We start from the raw sequence: 23,849 nt of genomic DNA, 5'->3' as shown, positions 1-23,849 counted from the left end.
AGAATGTAGCATAATTTATCCATTCACTACTGTTGGCCATTTATGTTATTTTCAAATTTTTTTCTACCATAAACAAAACTTTGTCCTTTTACATAAATCCTTCAGCATACCCATAGTCATTTCCTTAGGATAAATTCTTGTAATGAAAATTATAAGGTTAAAACTTTTAAGTTTAATTTTATTTTATGAGACTTTGAAGTTTATGACCTCCAAAAATATGTACATTCATACTCCAACATCAAGGTACAAATTACCAGCAGTTTCACCAATCCTATGTATTATAATAATAATAAAACAGTCAAATGCAAAAATTAGGGCTTGGAGAGAAAAGATGAGAGAGGAAACATGGTTTGGGGTAAGACTCCAATTCATAAATTAAACAGTTTTTTGCTGCTAATTATTGAATAATTCACATTTTAATAATGTTCCTCATATCTAAACATACATACATTAGCATGTGTACCTGGGGTTTCTATTCACCTCTTTTTTTTAGTTCATTCCTTCGTATAAGGTCTACTAGACTTATCACAATACACACTCATTATACTTATTTTTTAATCTTTCACTGACTTTTTTTTACTTGTTTGTTCACCTGAGTTAGCTTTACAACAATTTTTGAAATTTTTTAAAGAAAACTTGGAATTTTTATCAAAACTGCATTAGGTTTATAAGTTCAGTTCAATACAAATCTATCTATATCTGAGTCTTTCAATTAAGCTACATGGTATAGCTCTTCCTTACTGCAGCTACTAAATTTTTTCATGATTTTCAGGAAATACATTAAAATATTATTTACATTTTCAATTTCCTTTCTAATAAACTGAAAGTAAGATCATTTTAGGCTACTATTCTATATATTATTCTATAGTTAAGAATCATTAGTTATTCAAATAATGGACAGTATTATACTTTTCAAACTCCTTTAATCTACCAGGAGAATTGTAAAATTTTTTGAGGTTTTAACCTAAATTTCTTCAGCCTTTTACTTTGAGGTTAAGAATGGATAAGCTACAGGAACTCAATAATACATGCATCTGTCGGTGTTTATGAGAAATTGTATCAAAACACAACTATGAACTAAAGGACCATAGCATGGTTCTGTTGAAATATCAGATAGTGATTACTAGTGAAGCAAAACAGAATTATGTTCTGTGCACCGGTACTTTTACCTTGTTTATTAGTGATCTTACTCTTCCCACCTTTTTTTTTTTTTTTTTTTTTTTTTTTTTTTTTTTTTTTTTTTTTTCTTTTTTTGCAGTATGCGGGCCTCTCACTGTTGTGGCCTCTCCCGTTGCGGAGCACAGGCTCCGGATGCGCAGGCCCAGCGGCCATGGCTCACGGGCCCAGCCGCTCCGCGGCACATGGGATCCTCCCAGACCGGGGCACGAACCCGCATCCCCTGCATCGGCAGGCGGACTCTTAACCACTGCGCCACCAGGGAGGCCCTCTTCCCACCTTTTATCTGATGGAAGGAGTAGTATGTATATGTATAGAGAACCCCCCAAAAAAGTATTTAAAAATAGTTGTAGCAAAATGATGTTATTACCAAGGACTAGAAGTGAACATCTTGTATGCTGTCATAACATATTTTCTTATAATTACTATAATCTGGCCTATAATTCTGAAGGCCCTTCTTCATTCCCAAATTTTTCCATTTTATATTAACGACATATGAAAAAGTTTTATCCATTTTATTGATTCCTTCAATAAAATTACTCTTGTAGTCAGTGATCTCTTCAACAGTTTTTGTTTTATTTTTTCTTGATGCCAGTCTTCACCTTTATTAATTTGTACTTCCTAGCTTACTCTGCTGTCCTTTAATCAATGCTGCAATATGAGTATACATTCCTATCATTATCTTTTTCTTCAATATTGGAAGTATTTACTTCTGAGTATGTTTTTGCTGATGCATAGATAATTTTAAAGAACTTATTTTCATTTTATTATCTTCTCTTCACTAGCAGGTTTTTGGGAACGTTTCTTAATTTCTAAATAGTTGAAATTTTTTTTGCTCAATTTTTTTTTAATTTCTAATTTTATTACCTTACGGTCAGAAAATGGTGCCAGTAAAATCTCTACTGTGTCCACATTGTTTACTTTATGGTCAAGGACATTATTTTTTATTTTAGTAAATATCCTATAGCCATAAAGTATATTTTCAAAGCATGTAAGATTGAACATATATCTACTGAGTCAAGTTTTATGAATATATACTCAATTTCTCTATCTTTATATGTTATCTATTCAATTGTCCTCATTCTGAAGGAGAAATACTGTCTAGACTATTGTATCTCATCAATTACTTATAGCATCTCTAATGGTTTTCCTTACATATTTGAATGCAATATTTGATGCTTTGAGGCTTATGACCATAATATCATCTACTTAAACTGTGCCTTTCATCAATGTATAATGTCTTCTAATTTTTTGTTTTGAACTTTTAACTTCAAGTTCAACTGATTCTATTTTGTGCTTTCAGATCACATCTGATTTCTATAATGCCAACGAAGTTCTGAATTCTTTTTCTGTTATCCCTTTCCTTACCCATTTATTTTTTTAAGATCTGATTTTTTAAAAAGAAAGGAAATCCTATAATAAATACTCATGTAGCCACCATTACTACAACTTAAGAAATAAAGTATTAAAATAAGCACTTCTGGGTACCTGTCCATGAGCCCATCCTTTTCACTATGTTTTGGGGTAAATGATATCATGAATTTGCTGTTATATAGCCATGCATGTCTTTATACTTTTATTAGATATGTACCTATTCCTAAACTATTTATTTTATATTTTCATATTTTTGAAGTTTAGATAAATGATATCACTACTATACATCCTTCTACAACTTGCTTTATTGCTTCATATTAGGTTTATGAAAGTTAACTTTTGTTAATTCATTTTCAAAGTTGAATATATCCAATTGTATGAATATACCTAAATTCATTTCTGTTATCCTACTGATATTCTTTTACGTTGTTTCCAACTTTTCATTATTACCAATGATGTTACATTGAGCATTTGTGCACATACATGAATGTCCCCATGTCACGGAGACAATTAATAATTAGTCATAGAGTAGCTTCATCTTTTTGAAAACTGTCAAATTGTTCCCCAATGTGATTGTAACAATTATACAACTCCACCAGTGATCTGAAAGTCTCTTAGCATATCCTCGCCAACACCTGATACTGTCAAAAATTTTAAAGCTTATCACCCTAGTGGGTATTAAAGGTAACTTTAAAATTTTGTACTTTTGATTGCTACCGAAGTCGAGTATCTTTCCATATGCTTATTAGCCAAATCAAGTTTGCTCTTCAGTGAACTGTTTATATTCTTCATTCTCCTAATGGTTTTTCTTTTTCTTATTAGTTTGCATGATTTTTCATAGGGTCAGGATACAAACCCACTGCATTACAAATAAACTGCAAATATCACCTTTCACTTTGTGGCTCGTCTTTTCACTTCTTATGGTTTTAAAACATGTTATATTTTAATGATCACATTTATCAAATTTTTCCTAGATGATGTATGTATGTTTACTTAGTAGTTTACAAACCCTTCCTTAATCCAAGGCAATAACACTATTATCCTACATTTGCTAAGAGTTTTAAATTTTGTTTTTAAAGTTTTTATTAGCTTTATTGAGGTATAATATACACACCATAAAATTCACAAATTTTATAAGTGTACAAGCCAGTGCTTTCTTAAAGACCTTATAGAGTCATGCAATCATCACTACTATCCAGTTTTAGAACATTTTCATCACCCTAAAAAGTTCCCTTGTGCCCATCTGTAGGCAATCCCCACTTCCATCACTAGCCCCATGTGACCACCAACCTGCATTCTGGATATTTCATATAAATGGAATCATACAATATACAGTCTTTTGCATCTGGCTTCTTTCATTTAGCATAATGTTTTTAGGAACTCATTCATGTCATAGTATGCATCAGTAATTCATTTCCTTTCAATTGTGTAATGGTATTCCATCATATGGGCCTATGATATTTCATTTATTTATTCACCATTTGGTGGAACTTTGGATAGTCTCAAGTTTTTGCCTATTATGAATAACGGTACCAAGAACATTCATGCACAAGTCTAGCTGTGAACATATGATGTCATCTTCCCTGGGCAGACACCTAAATATAGAAATATCTGGTTGTATAATAAGTGCTACATTTTTTAAGAAATTAGAAAACCCTCTTGGAACGCAGCTGGAGAATCTTACATTCTCATCAGCAATGCATTAGGATTCAATAAATTGTTATGTGCTGTGGTTTTGCTTTTATTCAAATCAAATTATTTTCTATCTTTCTTTGTGATTTCTTTTTAGATCCAGGAGTTATTTAGAAGTGTGCTATTTACTCTATCTAGCAATTTCTCAAATCTCTTTTTTGTTGATTTTTAATTTAATTTTGTTGTAGTCAGAACATAGTTTGTTTGACCTCAATTCTTTTAGATTTACTGAAACTTGTTTTATGTACTACAGCCCAACCTATATTATATTCTGGAGAATGTTGCAAATGAAGCTTGAAAACAATTCTGCTGTCTTTAGGTACAGTGTCCTATAAATGTCATTATATTATTCAACATGATGTTGAACAGGAGTGGTGAAAACAGGCTTTGATTAATTGTTAGTTATGCAAAGGATTATTTCTAACATTTCACCACTAAATAGGTCTGTGCTAAGTTTTGGGTAGATACATGTTATCAGGTTAAAATAAATAATTTTATATTCGTGGTTTCCTAAGAATTTTTATGATGAATGCGTAATTAATTTTACAAAAAGTTTTTTGTACCCATTATGATTATATAGCTATTCTGTAATTTGTTAATAAGTAGACCATATTAAAAGATATCCTAATGTTAAAGTACTCTTACATTCAGCATAACATTTAGAATCTAGGGGAAAAAAGACAAAACATGTTTCTTCATTTATTGTAATATTTAGAGCTGTAAGTTGCCTCCAATACCATTTAGGCCAACTCTCAAAAGTATAAATATGCAAACATATTAATATCTTTTGATTCTAAGTATTTTATTATCTGCACAATGATGTCATGTTATGGTTATTTAAAATATGTATATCCCCATTTTCTTAGTTTGATTTTTATCACTGGTTTCTTGTTTAATCATACTGTGGGTGAGAAGTCATCTATATGATAATAATTTATTTAAATTTATGGAGTCAATTTTTATGGCCTCATTTGAATAGTTTTGTCTGTTCTTGAGGAGAACGTATATCCTAATCAAGCCAATGGATTTTTTTGGTTCAAATTTATACTTTGGGGCTTCCCTGGTGGCGCAGTGGTTGAGAGTCCGCCTGCTGATGCAGGGGACACGGGTTCGTGCCCCAGTCTGGGAGGATCCCGCATGCCACGGAGCAGCTGGGCCTGTGAGCCATGGCCGCAGAGCCTGCGCGTCCGGAGCCTGTGCTCCGCAACAGGAGAGGCCACAGCAGTGAGAGGCACACGTACCGCAAAAAAAAAAAAATTTATACTTTGTGATGGCTCTTTTAAAAAGAATACGTTAAAACCTCTAAACTATTTTGATTTATCTTTCAAATCTAGTCAGTTTTGCTTTCGATACCTCATCTATGCTGTTCAGCATATATAAATATGACATTGTTTTAACTTCCTGGCTGAATTATACTTTTTTCATTACATGATGCCCCTCTTTAGCTTCATTAAATTTTTTCCCTTAAAGTTTAGTTTGGTCTATTTAAATATTGGTTTGCCAGCTTTTTTTTTTTTTTTTTTTTTTTTTGCGGTACACGGGCCTCTCACTGTTGTGGCCTCTCCTGTTGCGGAGCACAGGCTCCAGACACGCAGGCTCAGCAGCCATGGCTCACGGGCCCAGCCGCTCTGCGGCATGCGGGATCCTCCCGGACTGGGGCACGAACCCATGTCCCCTGCATCGGCAGGCGGACTCTCAACCACTGCGCCACCAGGGAAGCCCTGCCAGGTTTTATTATTAAGTTTTTAAAATACGTAATACTTTTACCTGGGTAAAAAATAATGATGACATAAACAGATACAGAGAGGTTTGAAACCCAACTCATACCCTTTCCTCCTCATTCACACTGCCCCCTGCCCCAATAACAAGTAAACTTTGTTTTAGTTTCTTATTTCCCTATCAGCTTCTCCCCCAACACATGCTTTTAAACAGATTTTATTTTTTAGAGTAGTGTTAGGTGCACAGCAAAATTGAGCAGAAAGTACAAAGATTACCCATATTCCCCCGGGGGGCCCCATGTATGCCATGTATGTATGGCCTCTCCCCACTATCAACACCCTCCAACAGAGAGGTACATTTGTTACAACTGCCTATCAGCTCCACTCCTCCCCAGTTTTATTGAGATGTAATTGACATATAACAACACAGCATTAGTTTAAGGTGTACAACATAATGCTTTGATACATGTATATACTGCAAAATAATTACCACAAGTTTAGTTAACACCATCACCTTACATAGTTGCAAAATTTTCTTTCTTGTGATGAAAATGTTTAAGATCTATTCTCTTAGCAACTCTTAAATACTACACAATACAGTATTGTTAACTATAGTCACCATGCTGTACACTTCAGCTCCAGACCTCATTTATCTTACAGCTGGAAGCTTGTACCATTTGACCACATCCACTCATTTCTCCCAGTCTCTACCCTGCAGATTATGGGAAACCCCCATCTGTTCTCTGTTTCTATGAGTTTGGTTTCTACAGATTCCACACATAAGTGAGATGATATCGTATTTGTCTTTGTCTGATTTATTTCATTTAGTATAGAGCCCTCAAGGTCCATCTAAGTTGTGGCATATGACAGGATTGCCTTTTTTGTTATGGCTGGATATTATTCCATTTTATATATAGAAACAGAGAAAACTACAATCTAAGTATCTACATTTTCTTTATCCATTCGTCTGTCAATGAACAATTAGGTTGTTTCCATGTCCTGGCTATTTGTAAATAATGCTGTAATGAACATGGGGGTACAGAAATCTCTTTAAGATAGTGATTTCAATTCCTTCGGATATAGTCCCAGAAGTGACAATGTTGGATTATATAGTAGTTCTATTTTTAATTTTTTGAGGGATCTCCATAGTGTTTTCCATAGTGGGTGCACCAATTTATATTCATACCAACAGTGCACATGGATTCCCTTTTCTTTATATCCTCACTGTTATCTCTTTTCTTTTTGATAACAGCCAATCTAACAGGTATGAGGTGATATCTGATTGTGGCTTAGACTTGCATTAGTTATGCTGAGCATGTTTTCATGTACCTGTTGTATGTCTTCCTTGGAAAATGTCTATTCAGATCCTCTGCCCATTTTTTAATTGGATTGCTTGTTTGTTACTAAATTGTATGAAGTCTTTATATATTTTATATATTAATAGCTTATCAGAGAAATGATTTGCAAATATTTTCTCCCATCAGTAGGTTGTTTTTTCATATGTTGACTTTCCTTTGCTGTGCAGAAACTTTTTAGATTGATATAATCACTTGTTTATTTTTGCTTTTGTTGTCAAATCCAAAATATCATTGCCAAGAATGATGTCAAGGAGTTTACCCCCCGTTTTCAGGTGCTATGTTCAAGTCTTTAATCCATTTTGAGTTAATTTTTATCTAATATGTAAGCTAGAGTTCCAGTTTCCTTCTTTTGCATGTGGCTGTCCAGTTTTCCCAACATCATTTATTGAAGAGATTATTCTTCCTCACTGTATATCTTGGCTCCTTTGTCATAAAGTGTTGGCCATATATGTGTGGGTGTACTTCTGGGCTATTTTATTCCATCGATTTATGTGTCTGTTTTTATGCTAAGATCACACTGTTTTGAATACTGTAAATTTGGATTATAATCTAAAATCAGGAAGTGTGATGTCTCCATCTTTGTTCTTTCTCAAGATTGCTTTGGCTATTCAGGGTCTTTTGTGGTTCCATACACATTTTAGAATTATTTGTTCTATTTCTGTGAAAAATACCGTTGGCATTTTGATAGCAATTGCATTAAATATGTAGATCACTTTGGATAAAATGGACATAACAATATTGATTCTTCCTATCCATGAGCATGGTATATCTTTCCATTTGTTTGTGTCTTCTTCATTTTTTTTCACCAATGTCTTACAGTTTTCAGTATAAAGATATTTCAACCTCCTTGGTTAAATTTATTCCTAGGTATTGATATTTTATTCTATGAAATCTTTCATTCTTTCTCTATATCCTTAATCTTCTTTCCTATTTATCATCTTTGTCTCTTGATGATGCTTTTACATAGTTTCTTCATTTCTTCTAGTTCACCAATTCTTTCTTAATTTCTGTATAAACTGTTTAACATGCCCATGGAGCTGTTAATTTTAGTTAGTGCCTTTTCATTTCCAGAAGTTACTTCTGATTATTTGTTTAAAAGCTGAATGGTTAGTTTCAATATGATCTTGTTTCTTAAGAATTATAACTTCTATTATGTCTGATCTTCATTTTTGACATGAGAATTTCCCTTACTTTTGTGTACCCAGCTATACATCTGAAAGGAATTTTGCTATATTTTACCCAACATTTCTAAGTTCTTAGTAGTACAAAGTGTTTCAGGATATCTTGTTTTACCCCTTGTTTTTCTTCTCCAATTATTCTTATTAGTCACATGTTAAGTCTCCTATGCCTTTATATAGTTTCTCATTTTATGTTTTTGGTCCATGCTTTGAGATCTTCCAGTTCACTAATTTGGGTGAATAGGGAAAAATAATGATATAAAGAGGCAGAATGTCACCTTTGGTGCTCTACTTGAATCTCAGATGCACTTTTTTTTTTTTTTTTTTTTTTTTTTTGCGGTATGCGGGCCTCTCACTGTTGTGGCCTCCCCCGTTGCGGAGCACAGGCTCCGGACGCGCAGGCTCAGCGGCCATGGCTCACGGGCCCAGCCGCTCCGCGGCACATGGGATCCTCCCAGACCGGGGCACGAACCCGTATCCCCTGCATCGGCAGGCGGACTCTCAACCACTTGCGCCACCAGGGAGGCCCTCAGATGCACTTTTTAAAGGTAAAATTCAAAGGTTCCATGATAGCTTCCACACTAGTTCTATTTCATTGAGTACATAATTTGATGATTCTCTCTTATCTCCTGTCTCTGGTTGCTATGCCCCTTCAACTGAGTTGTTATCTTCCATTTTCACACTGTTGCACTTAGATCTCCCTACTATAAATTTTAAATGATGAGATCCCTGCACATGTTGTAAGGCAAAGGTCCCTCTAAGTGCACTGATCTGTAGTACAAAACTTAGCATGCTGTAAGTCCTGAAGCCAGCATTCTAGCACTCCAATATTCTTACACTCCCACAAGTTCAAGGACAGGGAAAATTCATCCCATCAATTCAGGTACCTCTTGGCATTCTGGTGGTAACTTAAATAGAAGCCAATGTTAATATTCCTTGGAAGACAGAGGAGAGGAGAGAGAATGGGAGGCAGAGATATCTGAGATCAAAACATCTCTTAAAATTTGCTGCTTTTTAGTCTTTACCTTAGGCTGCTAACATAGTTCTTCAGCTGTTTGTCATTCCCATGGGAGAGAAAAAATCCCTCACGAGTTGCCATTTTTCTCTACTGGTACCCCAACAGAACATCAAGACTCATTTGTACACACAAGAGCCACCATTTTGGCAGAAGAGAGCCAAATAGCTTGAAGTTGAGAGTAGATGAGGAGGAAGCTTTCTTTTTGAACTGCTGTATCCCCAGAATCCGCACCACTACTTTTTACTAACAGACAACTGGCTCTGCCAGATAAACTGGACTAATTTAAGCTAGTCCAAAAAAGAAAGACGCTATTAGGTTAAACAACTGTCAACATGTAACAGGCCTGTAACAAACAACTAATAGCATGTTGATTCATTTAACTACCAACAGTGCCTTTTAAATTTATTTATTTATTTATTTATTTATTTATTTATTTATTTTTGGCTGCATTGCGTATTCGTTGGTGCATGCAGCCTTTCTCTAGTTGTGGCGAGCGGGGGCTACTCTTCATTGCTGTGCGCAGGCTTCTCATTGTGGTCGCTCCTCTTGTTGCGGAGCATGGGCTCTAGGTGTGCGGGCTTCAGTAGTTGTGGCACGTGGGCTCAGTAGTTGTGGTTCATGGATTCTAGAGTGCAGGCTCAGTAGTTGTGGCACACAGGCTTAGTTGCTCCACTGCATGTGGGATCTTCCCAGACCAGGGCTCGAACCTGTGTCCACTGCACTGGCAGGCAGATTCTTAAGCACTGCGCCACCAGGGAAGCCCAACAGTGCCTTTTAGAGTGTGATTATCTTGGAGAATTCATCCAGAAGTTACATTGTTTGAAGTTAAGACATTAAACAAACATACTTGGTTGAGAAATTTTTATTTCCACAGTAAACATTAAATAGTATGTGCTTTAAAATTTTTAGAAGCTAAAATTATTATAGCTTTAGTATGGTATAGCATTGGGCATTTTGATCATCTGTTTGAACCATTTGTTAGAATTCTGTCCTGCGAATAACTGTAATTAAGCCACCTCCATTAAGGAACAGTTTGGCTTTCTATTCAAGCATATATCAAAGGTAGGGTTTCTCAAGTTTATATGTCTTTTTATTTTGGAAAATTTTAAGATTTACAGAAAAGTTGAAAAGATAGTACAGAGAGTTCCCATATATAATTCACCCAGCTTCCCCATATGTTAACATCTTACCTTATCATGGTACATATGTCAAAACTAAGAATCAACATAAGTACATTATTATTAATTAAGCTACAAACTTTATGTAGATTTCACCATGACCTTTTTTTCTGTTCAGGATCCAATCCAGAATACCACTTTACATTTAGACTTCTCTGGTTTGTAGCAGTTTCCCATCCCTTGTTTTTCATGCCTTTTAACAGTTTTGAAGAGTATTGGTTAAGTATTTTGTAGACCGTCTTTCAATTTCAGGGTGTATGATGCTTTCTCACGATTAGACTGAGGTTATTTATGTTTTAGAAGAGTATCACAGAGATGAAGTGCCCTTCTCATCATATTACATCAGGGAATACATGATATCAACATGACATATGACTGGTGATGTTAACCTTATTCAATAGTGAAAAAGAGTCATGTTTTGCTATTCTTTGGAAGTTAGCCAGTACATCCATCCCTCACTCAAGGAGAGGGGATTTAAGTTCCATCTTCAGGAGGTGGGAATAGCTGCATATATTATTTAGAACAGACTTCTCAATATTTGTGATAGATGTCAAGCCTATCTCCAGTTCAGCTGACAATTAAAGTCTATGGATTATCTCCCAACCTGTATCCTAGGTACTTACAAAAATTATAAACTCAGTGTTAGAAGAGACTACCCCACCCAGACTTCAGATTAGCTTCATCCATGAACCCAATTCAGATTCACTATCAAATGACTCCTCCAAACACAAATGAGACGCTGACTTTGGGTGATATCTCATGTTTCAATAGTTTTAAAGATGATTCTCTTAGGTTTTTGTTTTTGTTTTTGTTTTCCAACAGAATAAAACATTTATTGTCTTCTGAAATGAAATGAAGCCTGTGATTTGGCTGCAATTCTGGAGGGCTTTCCTGGGCTCAAGGCATCCTCTCATTCCAGGACTCAGGCTAAACCAGCAGCCTTTCTTTTCCATGCTGTTCTCATGGAAGAAAAATGAAAGTAAAGGAAGTGAGCACATTCAAAGTTTCTGCTCACAAGTGGCAAATATAGTGTTTGTCCACATTCTAGTGACCCACTCCAGTCCTGTGTCCAGCATGTCAGTGGGGGGGCCTGGGAAACACTCCAAGTCAGGTGGCAAGGGCTACTGATGAATGATCTTCATCACTTATTGTGTGGGAGGGAGCAGGTGGTGAGCATGAATGGGAGCTAGGGCAGGACCACACATGCAGACTCCTCTTTCAAGGAACTGGACATTTAAAGAAGTGGAGATGGTGGGACTTCCCCAGTGGTCCAGTGGTTAAGACTTCGCCTTCCAATGCAGCAGGGTGCGGGTTCAACCCCTGGTCAAGGAGATAAGATCCCACATGCCTTGCAGCCAAAAAACCCAAAACATAAAACAGAAGCAATGTTGTAACAAATTCAATAAAAACTTTAAAAATTGTTCACATCAAAAAAAATAAAATAAAATAAAGAAGTGGAGATGTGGTTAGTTTTGAGGGTGAACCATAGATCAAGTCTGAAGTTTTTTAATGGAGGAGACTTTTCTGCATAGAAGTTGGAGAAGACACAGAGAGAATATGATAAAATAACTTAATTCTTTTAGCCTACATTCTTTGAGAAGTTACTTGGTGCGGCCATTTTACATTTGTCATCTTATCAGTCTTCAAAAGCTTCATGAGGCAGGTACTATTATTATTTTTGTTTTACCAACGAGGAGAGTGAGGCCGATATTATATAACTTGCTTAGTCAGAGTAAGTGGAGTTGTACTTCACCCTAGTAGATGGACTGTAGTCTTTCCTTATTACTTATTTACTATATAAAGATGGTAGAAACATGTTCTTCTCCTCCCCTTCTCCCGCCACATCCAAGAAATCCAATACACATGTAGGTGGTACTTTGCATGTCCTGGGATAGATGGCAAATGTTTGAGATCATTGAAAGGCACGGGGTGAGCTCATCCTGCTCTCATGGACATTTTGCCCTCCTAACTGACCCCAGGTGTGCTAAAAGTGTTGGGCAGCTTCACAATGAATGCACTGGGCTTTTGGTAAGGCTTTCTGCATCTCTGCTAGATGTGGTCAAAGCAACCAGAACTCCTGGCGACTGCATCCAGATGTTGCCTTTAGTCAGTCTTGGAGCTCGTCAGCTCGTCCAGATGAATGTTTCCGTTCCACCAAGGAAAAGTGTATGTTGGCAGCCAGTGCCAAGCAGGGAGAAACAGGGAGGATCCCCAAAACGAACAGTTTGAGCAGCTGCTGGGAATGTCCCCCCAAACCCCCTCCCGGGGCCAGTGAGCCATGAGCAGTGGGCTCCTCGCAGCCATCCTGGCACGACGTCATGGCGGTGGCCTTCTCTTAGGTTTTTAGGTATATAATCAAACTACCTATAAACAGACACCTATTTCCTGCTACTGATTGTGTGTTTTATTTGTTTCAAATCTTGAATAATAATTACTAGTAATGATTAGGTTATAGTAGAAACATCTGACTGCTATTTGAATACTGCTAGTGTTTCATTTTTATATTTGGTGTCAGCTATTTATGATACCTTATCATAATGAAGAAATATTCTACCTTTATCAAAACTGCACATTAAATTGTACCTCTTACATTTTTGTTAACTATTTAAATTAACGTATAGCAATATACTGTGACCTCTTTACATCTATTACATCATTTATCCTTAAAACTCAATGAGGGAAGCAGTATGATTTCACTCATTTATAGGGTTAAAAACTGAGACTCAAAGATGTTTCTAAACCACTCAGAAGACACGTGGCTAAGCTAGGATCCAAACCTAGGCAGCCCAACTTAAGCCGATGAACTACTTGTATTTTATTAACCAGTTGTCTGTATTAACCATCAAGCTGTACATGCTTTCTTTTTTTTTTTTTTTTTTTTTTGCGGTATGTGGGCCTTTCACTGTTGTGGCCTCTCCCGTCGTGGAGCACAGGCTCCTGACGCGCAGGCTCAGCAGCCATGGCTCACGGGCCTAGCCACTCCGCGACATGTGGGATCTTCCCAGACCAGGGCACGAACCCGTGTCCCCTGCATCAGCAGGCAGACTCCCAACCACTGTGCCACCAGGGGAGCCCCATGCTTTCTTTTAAGTGTTATTTTTTGACTACTAAATTTAACTTCATAGTCACATTGATAGGAATCATTTGAACTGTGTAGGTAAGTGGTTAAACTAACACTTAATTTCAGTGTTAGCCTTAGTCCTTTTGCTCCATCATTGCTCCAATAAATAACTCCTCATTTTAACTAATCGGTCATTGATTTTACTTAATCCAACTCCATTAATAATATAAATACTGAAAATTCTTCCAAGATTTTAAAGGTGCTTTTTATATTTAATATTTGTAGTTTTTCAAACAATTTTTTGTTGAAAAACTGTTTCGATATGTAACATTCACATGATTAAAATATTTACATGATCTACATCCACCTTCGTTTCTACCAATGCCCCTTTAGAAGCCACTGTTCTTGGTTTCTTATTTCTTATGAATTCTACTAGACTTTCTCACTGCAAACGTAAGTATTATATTCTCATATTCTCTTCTTTATACAAAAATAGCATCTAATACATATCCATCTATACTATTTTTATAATCTTTTAACAATATAGTTGTGATATCTGTATATATAGAGTTATCTCATTGGTTTTGTTTATAACTGCATAGTACTCTATTTAATAAATGAACTATAACTTATTTATTAACAAATCCTCTATTAATAGAAATTTAAGGTTTCTTGTAACATTTACTATTGTAAACAAAGCAACAATGAATAACTCTGAATAGTCATCATTTCACATATGTGCAAGCAATGAACTACTGGGTTAAAAAGTATATGTATTCGGGCCTCCCTGGTGGCGCAAGTGGTTGAGAGTCCGCCTGCCGATGCAGGGGATACGGGTTCGTGCCCCGGTCTGGGAGGATCCCATATGCTGCGGAGCGGATGGGCCCGTGAGCCATGGCCGCTGAGCCTGCGCGTCCGGAGCCTGCGCGTCCGGAGCCTGTGCTCCGCAACGGGGGAGGCCACAACAGTGAGAGGCCCGCATACCGCAAAAAAAAAAAAAAAAAAAAAGTATATGTATTCGTAATTTTGATGGACATTGATCAAAATTAATAAATTGCACTACACACGGGGTTACACTAATTTATGTTCCAGTTAGCAATGTGTGAGATGCTTGCTGTTTCCACAACCTTGCTAACAGAGATGGATGCTGAATTTTGATATTTCTATCCATCTAATGTGTGAAAAATGATGTCTTACTTTAGTTTTAGATTATATTTCCCTTATTACAAGTAGAAATCAGCTCTTTTCATATGTTTACGTGCCACATGTAATTTCCCTCTACAAGCTGTTCATTTATATCCTTGCCTATTTTTCTACTGGGTTGTCTTATCAATTTCTAGGGAAAGCTATGAAAGTTATCATGTAAAATCCTTTTAATTTCCTGTTTCTATATTAATTATGAAAATTATCATTTATTTTGTACATTCATATTTTTGCCCTTTCTTGAGTTGCTTAATGGTGATGTATCCATTTCTATCATGATTTTTAAAAATCAGATTTTTAAATGATTGTCTTCTAAATCATTAATTCCTACTTTCCTATTATTTCCATTTATTCTGTTATTCTTTATCTAACTTTTACATTTTAATTCTTTTTTTCTTTATTTCTTTTCTATTGGTCTACAGCTATGATAATCCTCTAAGCACTTCTTTAGCTGTCTCCCACAGATTTTCTGAAGTTGTTTTCTAAAAATTCTGCAATTTTAGTGTGCATTTCTCTGTGACACAAAAATTGTTTAATACATTTTAAATGTCTAGGTAGAAGAAACTTTGGTTTCTGATTTTGTTCCTATTTTCTAATTTTATTGCATGTTAACAAGAGAATCCTGCCTGTTTTGTCCCTATGTTTTGGAATTTTTCTTTGATGCCTACTACACCCTGTCAAATTTTCATGCATGTTCCATGAGCACTTGAAGTTATTATATTCTTTATCAATATGGTACCAACTTCAAGCTATATTAATCAGATTTACCTTATTATTTAGATTACTCTGTCTTTTGCCTTTTATGGACTGGGGTGAATTAAAATTTGTTTTAATGTTTTAAATTATTAGTGATTATTTCTCCTGTAATTTCTGTTTCATGAAAGTTTCAACTTTTAATGTTATAAAGTATCTTTGTTTATATTGTTTACTGCTTTTTTGGCTTGAATTCTAATTTGTCCAATATTAAGATCATGATTACTGCTTTTTTTTCATTTGTATTTATGTAGTACAGTTTTACTCATCCTTTTATTTTCAGTACATTTACATTTATTTTATAGCAGATATGTTTGGTGTTAGATATGTCACATTTTGTTATGCTTCCTGAATTTTATGGATTTTTTAAAAACTTCCATTACATCTATTGTTCTCAGTTTTAATCATACAGTTTTTTCAATATTTTGTCAGCATTACAGTTTTAACTGCTTATCTTTGTAACTCCTCTAAAGGAATAAGAAGTCCTCTATGTGTTTAGGAAGTGTATTTCCCTACTCTGAGCAAGGATAAAATCAGCATATTTACTCAAATTTTCCTCTCTCTTAAGCCATCCAATTTTATTCAATAGGCCTGCATTTCTAATTTGTTAGCTTACATGGATATCCTTTGACTCTCTGAACTTTGTCTACTTGCCTCCTTTCCCTAGTCCTTTCTCAATTCATTATAACGGTAGCATTTCTACCTTATTAGGGCATACAAAAAGGGAATTCCAGTCTGTTACTCTAATTCAAACACTTGTCTTAGTCTTAGTTTTACTGTTAAATTAATTCAGTGTTCACCAGTAGTACTTGGCTGTAGTCTGTCCAGTCAATCCTAATTGGCTGAACTTAATCCCCCAGCAATTTTCTCAAGAATTATTCAGAAAAACAGTTCCTTATACGGTTAAAAATTGTTTGGCAGCACCCTTTTCATTTAAAGGATATTTTGGCTTCCATTTTCTTCACTTGAGTATCTACATTTTCTATATTGAAAGTTGTCATAGAGAAGTCTAAGGCCAGACAATTTTTTTCCTTTAATTTGTGCACTGCTGAAAAAAGAACTTTTTTTTACTTATATTTAAATCCAATAGTATACTTTCATACTAACCATTTCAGGAAAATTTTTCCTGGTACACAGTGTGCCCTTTTAATACTGATGGCAAAATCTATATTAGGACCTCACTGAATTATAGCTTTAAATATTTGTTTCATTACATTGTCTGCTTTTCTTATTTGGAAACTCCATTTATGCCATTTTTGGAATTTCTGCGCCTTCTGTATCAATCATTTTCTCTTTAATCCTTCTGAACTCTCATATATTCATCCACACACATTATTTGCTTTGTTTTCATTTTTATCTTCTGTGTATCTTACTATGCTATCCACAGAGTTTCTCTTCCTTGAGTGTCTTCCAATTCCATTTTTGTGTGATAGATTTTTCCACCAATTTTTTTCAAAATTTTCTTAGCTCACGATTCAACATTTCAGTGATATTCTACCAGTTCTTTCAACTTCTTGAAATTCTGTTTAGTAGCTGCCCTTTCTCAGAAGCAATTCATTTATTTCTTACTTTTTTAACTTACGGTAAAGTTTTTAATCAAACTTATTGTGTACTCCATAGCAGTATTTTCCAGTGACTGTTCTTCATGTACTGGTTAATTTTGTTTATCTTTTCCACATTTCTATATTTTAAAATGTGTTTTCTTGACAATTTTTAAGAAGTTGCATATAGGGTTAGAATCCTTTATTAATTATTCCCAGTCAATTTCCTTTACTTAACCAAAGTTAAATGAGTGATCATTATCTCTTCTTGTTAATGGTGCATACGCTCTCACTCCCAGTATTCTATCACCTAGTACACTTATAGTTTCTCAGATGCACATTACTCTTTTCTACAATCCTGGTTTTGTTGAACTACTCCATATATATATATATATAGATACTCCATATATATATATATAGATAGATAGACAGATAGATAGATATAGATATAGATATAAATATCTCTGTTATCTCTTACTTAACCACTGATTTGGTACCAAAATGAAAATAATATCTACTCTTCTAGACTATTTAGCATGTTAGAGATGTTTTATCTGAATGTTGTGCAGTTTTCATCAGTGTTATCGATAAACTCTTGGTAAATCAAAATACCAAAAAAATTTAGCAATTCTAAAGTTCTGAGAGGAACCCCACCTATCATTACTAAACGGCAGTACTACTTTCTTGGGCTCATTTGTATAGAAAATGGATTTATACAAGACTATTCATGCACAGGACAACACAGTATGGAAAACACTCATTATATCAGCAGGTGATTTTTAAAAGCATCTAAATTCTGGACTTCGGGTGAAAAAAGAGATATTATAGGATTTTCAAATCACAATAAACCTCAACGTCAGAAAAGAATACAGACAGACAAATACTGACTTAGCATGTGAGCAAAAGAGCAGCTCTCAGGGAGACCTCAATTTCCCAGTGTCAAGAAAGTTTTCTTTGAAATCATATCCCTGTGTGTTTTATTTTATTTGATGAAATATTTTATTATATCCTTAAAAGAACAGTATTTTCGGGCCTCCCTGGTGGCGCAGTGGTTGGGAGTCCACCTGCCGATGCAGGGGATACGGGTTCGTGCCCCGGTCTGGGAGGATCCCATATGCCGCGGAGCGGCTGGGCCCGTGAGCCATGGCCGCTGGGCCTGCGCGTCCGGAGCCTGTGCTCCGCAACGGGAGAGGCCACAACAGTGAGAGGCCCGCATACCGCAAAAAAAAAAAAAAAAAAAAAAAAAAAAGAACAGTATTTTCTTTCCAGTAGGCCAATAGGAATTAACCATATTACTTAAATGTGATTTTGTTCTATAAACTACTATTAAAAAATCATTCTTTCATAAAATATTTTTACAACTTTTACCACAAGAAGTTATTATTTTCCATTGTAAGATCATTCCAGTCAAATTCATGTGTTACAAACCTAGTAGAAATACAGTTTCAGTAGACATTTCTACAATTCATTGTGAAAAACATCAACTTACTTGTGACCTAAATGCTTCAGAAAGTATCCCAGAACCTTCAGAGCTTGAACCCAAATACTTTCACTTTTAGAGGCCAATAATTTGTAGATTACCCTAAAATATATAGAAATAAATGATATTTAGAGTACTTATGAATATTAAAAATATAAGCACTGTATACTTTACAAATAAACTATAAATATATAAAAGACCTCTCAGGTTTTTAAATTCTTTGAAAAAGTTGGAAATAAGCACATTAATTTTCTTTAAATTTGGACTTCAAATACATCCTCAAAAGGACAGTATGACTGGTTGTTCATAAGTATTTCCTCCCAGCACACTAAACAACACTTTCAATTTTAAGATCCGTGTTTAGTTAAGCCACATTTCTTCTTCTATTTGAATTTCCCCTGTCATTCGTACTTAATGACCTTTTTTCTTGGTTATGGCTAAACTGACCATGGGTACCTACCTGCTGAATTATTTTTCTTTTCTGAGAATTTGGAATGAGTTCTGAGAAACAATATCTAGTCTTTGTTGGGCTCTTGAATTAGGAAATGATTTAAAAGAGAAACTATAGGACAGCCTTGTTTTGTTCACAAAGGTGAGTCTATATACAGAAGGAATAAAGCAGCTATAGAGGAAGTCGCAGAAGAAGCAAACCTGTTTCTTCATAGATTTCCAATTCTTGGTTCCTACCCTAATGTGTTTCTACAATAAACTAACACATGACCTAACTTACACAGTCACTTCAAATCCTATATAACAGCAGGGATATATTCATTATAATACTTACATGTACTTCAAAATTTTTATCTCATTTTTTTCAAAAAATAAAAACAAATATTTTTTCTACAAGGTAGAAGGGGGCAATAATAACTACATTCTTTTGCAACTAATTCTACAATTTAAGAAGGTTCTCTGAGGGTGGCAGTGGTGACTCTATAAAATTAGGGTGTGCTTTATTCTATTAAATATCTTTGTAAAGGGCTTCCCTGGTGGCGCAGTGGTTGAGAAGTCCACCTGCCAATGCAGGGGACACGGGTTCGTGCCCCGGTCTGGGAGGATCCCACATGCCGCGGAGCGGCTGGGCCCGTGGGCCATGGCTGCTGGGCCTGCGCTTCCGGAGCCTGTGCTCCGCAACGGGAGAGGCCACAACAGTGAGAGGCCCGCATACCGCAAAAAAAAAAAAAAAAAAAATCTTTGTAAAACGTAAAATGCCATTTTATATTTTGAAGTGAAGTAATATAGGCTGAACACAAAAACAGGTAAGAGAAGATGCAGTATGATTTTCCTGTCATTTCAGTGACATTAACAGAGAGGAACAAATAACTGAAAGTTAATGACATCTATTTTATGTTTAACAGTAACTTAGACTTTAAAAAATAAAATAATACATTGTTGGTAATACTTTTTTAAAATTATACTACTGAAGAATACATTATGAGAAGAAGTAAACTCTACAGTGATTATTTCCTTCAGAAGATAGTTTTTTGCAAAACCCTCAAGTTCTTAAATGAATATAAATTTACATTGAAATACATTTTCAGAACTTTTAAGGACCAACAGCAGTAATGAAAAAAAGACAAATATGACAATAGAAAAATCATACATGTCAAAAAAAGAAATATTCAGGAAATCATAACAAAGAACATTCAACAGCAAAAATAATCTTGAAAACCAAAGTAAAACCTCACAGCATAAAAATATGACTATACTCAGATATGTAATCAGAAACTCCCACAGAATTCCTATTCTCTAGGAATAACTGAGTTAAAGGGGTAAAAAGGTATAAGGTCCACCTTAGATCAACAGAAATTATGATTTAATATTTGAAATATGAAATCATCTAAGGCCATCAGACATCTGTGCTACACAGGATTTTTTTCACAACCAGACAAGTGTTTCTTACAAAAACCAAGATAAAGTATGAATAGGAAACTTACTGATGAATCAGTTAATGACTGTTTACTTACAATATAAGACAGGTGAATCCTAATTCATTTGCTCCAGCTTACTATATTCAGCCAGAAAATGATCTAAACTATGTGAAAAAAGAAACTGTCTATTCTTTTCTCTAAAGATTTTCAGATATAAAAATATTACATTTTTTAATGTTCAGTTCAGTATCACCACAAGGTCTTCCTTAAGTCCACTTAAAGTATTACCAGAATTAAATTAAGTTCATTCTTTGTGTTCATTTCTTAGCATGCTTGAATTATAATTAATCAAAAATTTCCCCATACATAACTGTCACCCTTTAGTACCTATTTTCTAGGATACAGAATTTAAAATTTTATATCTAATAAGTCTATTTTTTCCATATTCTAAACCAGAGCCTACATCCTCTACATTCTTTTTAAGTGGAAAAACTAAAGTAGCACATTTTCCATGTTTGTGATTGTTTTGAACACACTGGTAACAACGTGACATGTTTGGCTGGTGTCAACCATGAGCAACAAGGCCTTTGTACTTACTGTGCTCAATCAATCTTTTCATGTGATACAGTTAAGATACTATTTCAATCCTCTAAAGAGCTTACCAAACAGCACTCTCCCTTGTAAGATCATTATTTCCAGTGTGTCAAAGGAAAGGAGGATTCTATTTTTGCATTTCACCATATTAACCAATCGAAGGTTGGTATCATTCATAAGGGTAATGAGTATATTTTTAATTGATTTCTTAATTAATCAGTTAATATAATAAAAAAAAAGCCAGTACTAGGATCTAAGTTCAAGGATACTAAGTGTTCAATCTAAATATAATTTAAGGAGAATGAGTGTAATTGTTTGTATTATATTATTAGTTTGAACCATATAAAATTGCCTTTATTTGGTAAAGTCACTTAAGTTTCAGCAATTTCATACAGTTAAACCTCACAATAAAATACATTTGTAGTTGTTAATAATTAAATGTACAATCTTCTTATTTAAATAGATTAGCAACCCAATGGGTTGTACACTCAAAGGTAAGAGTGGTGTCACAAGTTAGATATCCACATAGAAATAAAGTGATTGCTTCTCTGATTTGAAAAGAAAGTCCTTCAAGACTAGAAAGTTGTTATTTGCTGATATAAATGGCCAAGTAAAAGAAGCACTAATAAAGTCCCTTGACATTTACTAATATATTATTTCCAAACTCTTTTTATAACCTGTGGAAGTTCAGTGAGGTACACATGGCATAACCTAGATTTCTTATTTATTCAAATAACTCAGACTCCAGAAAAATAACATGGGAGACTCCTTAAGGGGCTAGGTTTTAGGTTTAAGTTAATAAGAATACTAACCAAGAAACTATGTTTTACTTATCTACATAATTCCTTTACAATCACCATAAGTAAAGTTAGTTTTCAAATTCTTTTGGTTTTGGCTTCTTGTTCCAAAATATTTCATCTCCATCATTCCCATCACACTGCCACTGTCCTAGCTCGTCATCTCTAACACTGATGAATAAAATAATCTCTCTACTGATCTTGCTACATCAGTTTTATCTATCTCCAACTCATTGTCCACATTGCTAATTGTAAATCTAGCAAAATGGAAATCTGAGCAAATCAGTTTTGTATTCAAAATTCTTTAGTTTTCATCACCAATAAAATAAAATCTGAACTTCTTACCATTATATGGATCTTTCAAACCTGGCCACTATCTAGCTCTTGAGCCTAAACTCATAGACTTTTCTTGAACTCTCTTTTGTCGAAATATACCATGCTCTCTCATCTTCTTGCCAAAATATTTGCTCTTCCCACTACTTAAAATGTCCTTACCACAGCAACAACAATATAATTACTCTTCTTGAGACCCGAGACCCATTTTCTATACACTTCATCAGTTTCCTTGAGTATTAGAAGATTAATAACAGCTTTCTCCATCTATTCCCTTCTTATATGGAAGATTTTGCTATATACACTCAAAAGTTAACTGAATAGGGATTATTCTGGGAAGCACAACTGTACTCAATTAAAGCCTACTAATAATACTAATAGTATAATCATACCTTATTCCATTTCTTTGATCAAACGCTGGTATCATTGAGGCTGGGTGTTCTGACATTAAAGCCACTAGTAACTGTAACACATCATGAATATTTTCATCCTGCATAATAAGGATCATCAATATTTATTTAGTTATAAATGTTTTCTAATGCATTGAATAAAATTATTAAAATAGAAGACCCAGACCATGTCCTACCTCATGCATTGTAAGCAGGTAATTTAATATACTCTGAAGTTCATCTTCCTTGACCCCTCGATCCTAATTTTTTAAAAAATTAATTAATTTAAATCTAAAATTAAAACTTTAATTAAAGACAGCCATCAAAATGATCATTGTAAAATAAAATATGGACAACTTAAAAGCAGTGATGCTTTAATTAAAATATCTAGATACTTCATATTTCATAGGCTATATTATTTCAAGTTAAATAAGTAAATATTTAGAAAATTGTACCTATTCTTCTAAAGTTGCTAACATTTGACTGACTTCACTATAAAAAATTATTATATTTTGATCTAAATATATTATTACTATTTTCTAATCATGTATTCTTTTCTTAAAATAATGCAAATTACCATAAAACTTTACAATATTAATTGCTGTGTATTTTACCTTTTCTATTTATCTTAATCTTTTAAAAATCCTAATGTGATAAAATATATGTCTTCTCAAACAGGAACACAGATCATTTTCTAGAATGAAATCTTCATGCTCAATTTTTATGTATATGTTCCTTGTCCATTTCTGCTACACCCCTTAGGATAGAGGACCTCAAAGAGTATTAACACAAAGTGAAGTTCAACAAAAGTTAATACTAAAATTTACAGAATATTGAAAGCAATTCTGAATTAAAGGTTGTAAAACTAATTTTACAATAATGATTTAAACTCTGCCAAACATTCTTTTCATCTAATATACTGCAATTTTGAATTACATAAAACTGTTTTACCTTTAATATAAGCTGTTTCAGGAAAAGTAACATAAATGCCCGTAGTGATACAATTTCTTTTTGTGATGGCCGGGGACCATCTAGAATAAAATAGAAAATAAAAAGAAAAAACAAACAATAAAACCCCTCATTATTATTACTTAATAATAAGCTTAATGCAATTATGTTGTGATATTATGGAATACTT

At 34.4% G+C, this 23,849-nt stretch overlaps 1 protein-coding gene across 1 annotated transcript in view; it reads right to left on the bottom strand.

Annotated features, from left to right (window-relative positions):
• Positions 1-23,849, bottom strand: part of NBEA (neurobeachin) — a 610,373-nt gene that overhangs the window by 455,197 nt on the left and 131,327 nt on the right. The window contains exons 14-17 of the mRNA XM_060080316.1: positions 23,663-23,742; positions 22,909-22,971; positions 22,715-22,812; positions 18,740-18,832 (exon numbers count right to left, since the gene is read on the bottom strand). Of these exons, the coding sequence (XP_059936299.1) occupies positions 18,740-18,832; positions 22,715-22,812; positions 22,909-22,971; positions 23,663-23,742 (334 nt within the window). The remainder of the gene's footprint in view (positions 1-18,739; positions 18,833-22,714; positions 22,813-22,908; positions 22,972-23,662; positions 23,743-23,849) is intronic.

This window comes from Mesoplodon densirostris, chromosome 17, assembly GCF_025265405.1.
Source record: "Mesoplodon densirostris isolate mMesDen1 chromosome 17, mMesDen1 primary haplotype, whole genome shotgun sequence".
In the NCBI taxonomy this organism is placed as follows: domain Eukaryota; kingdom Metazoa; phylum Chordata; class Mammalia; order Artiodactyla; family Ziphiidae; genus Mesoplodon; species Mesoplodon densirostris.
This window is presented reverse-complemented; position numbering and strand designations above follow the sequence as displayed.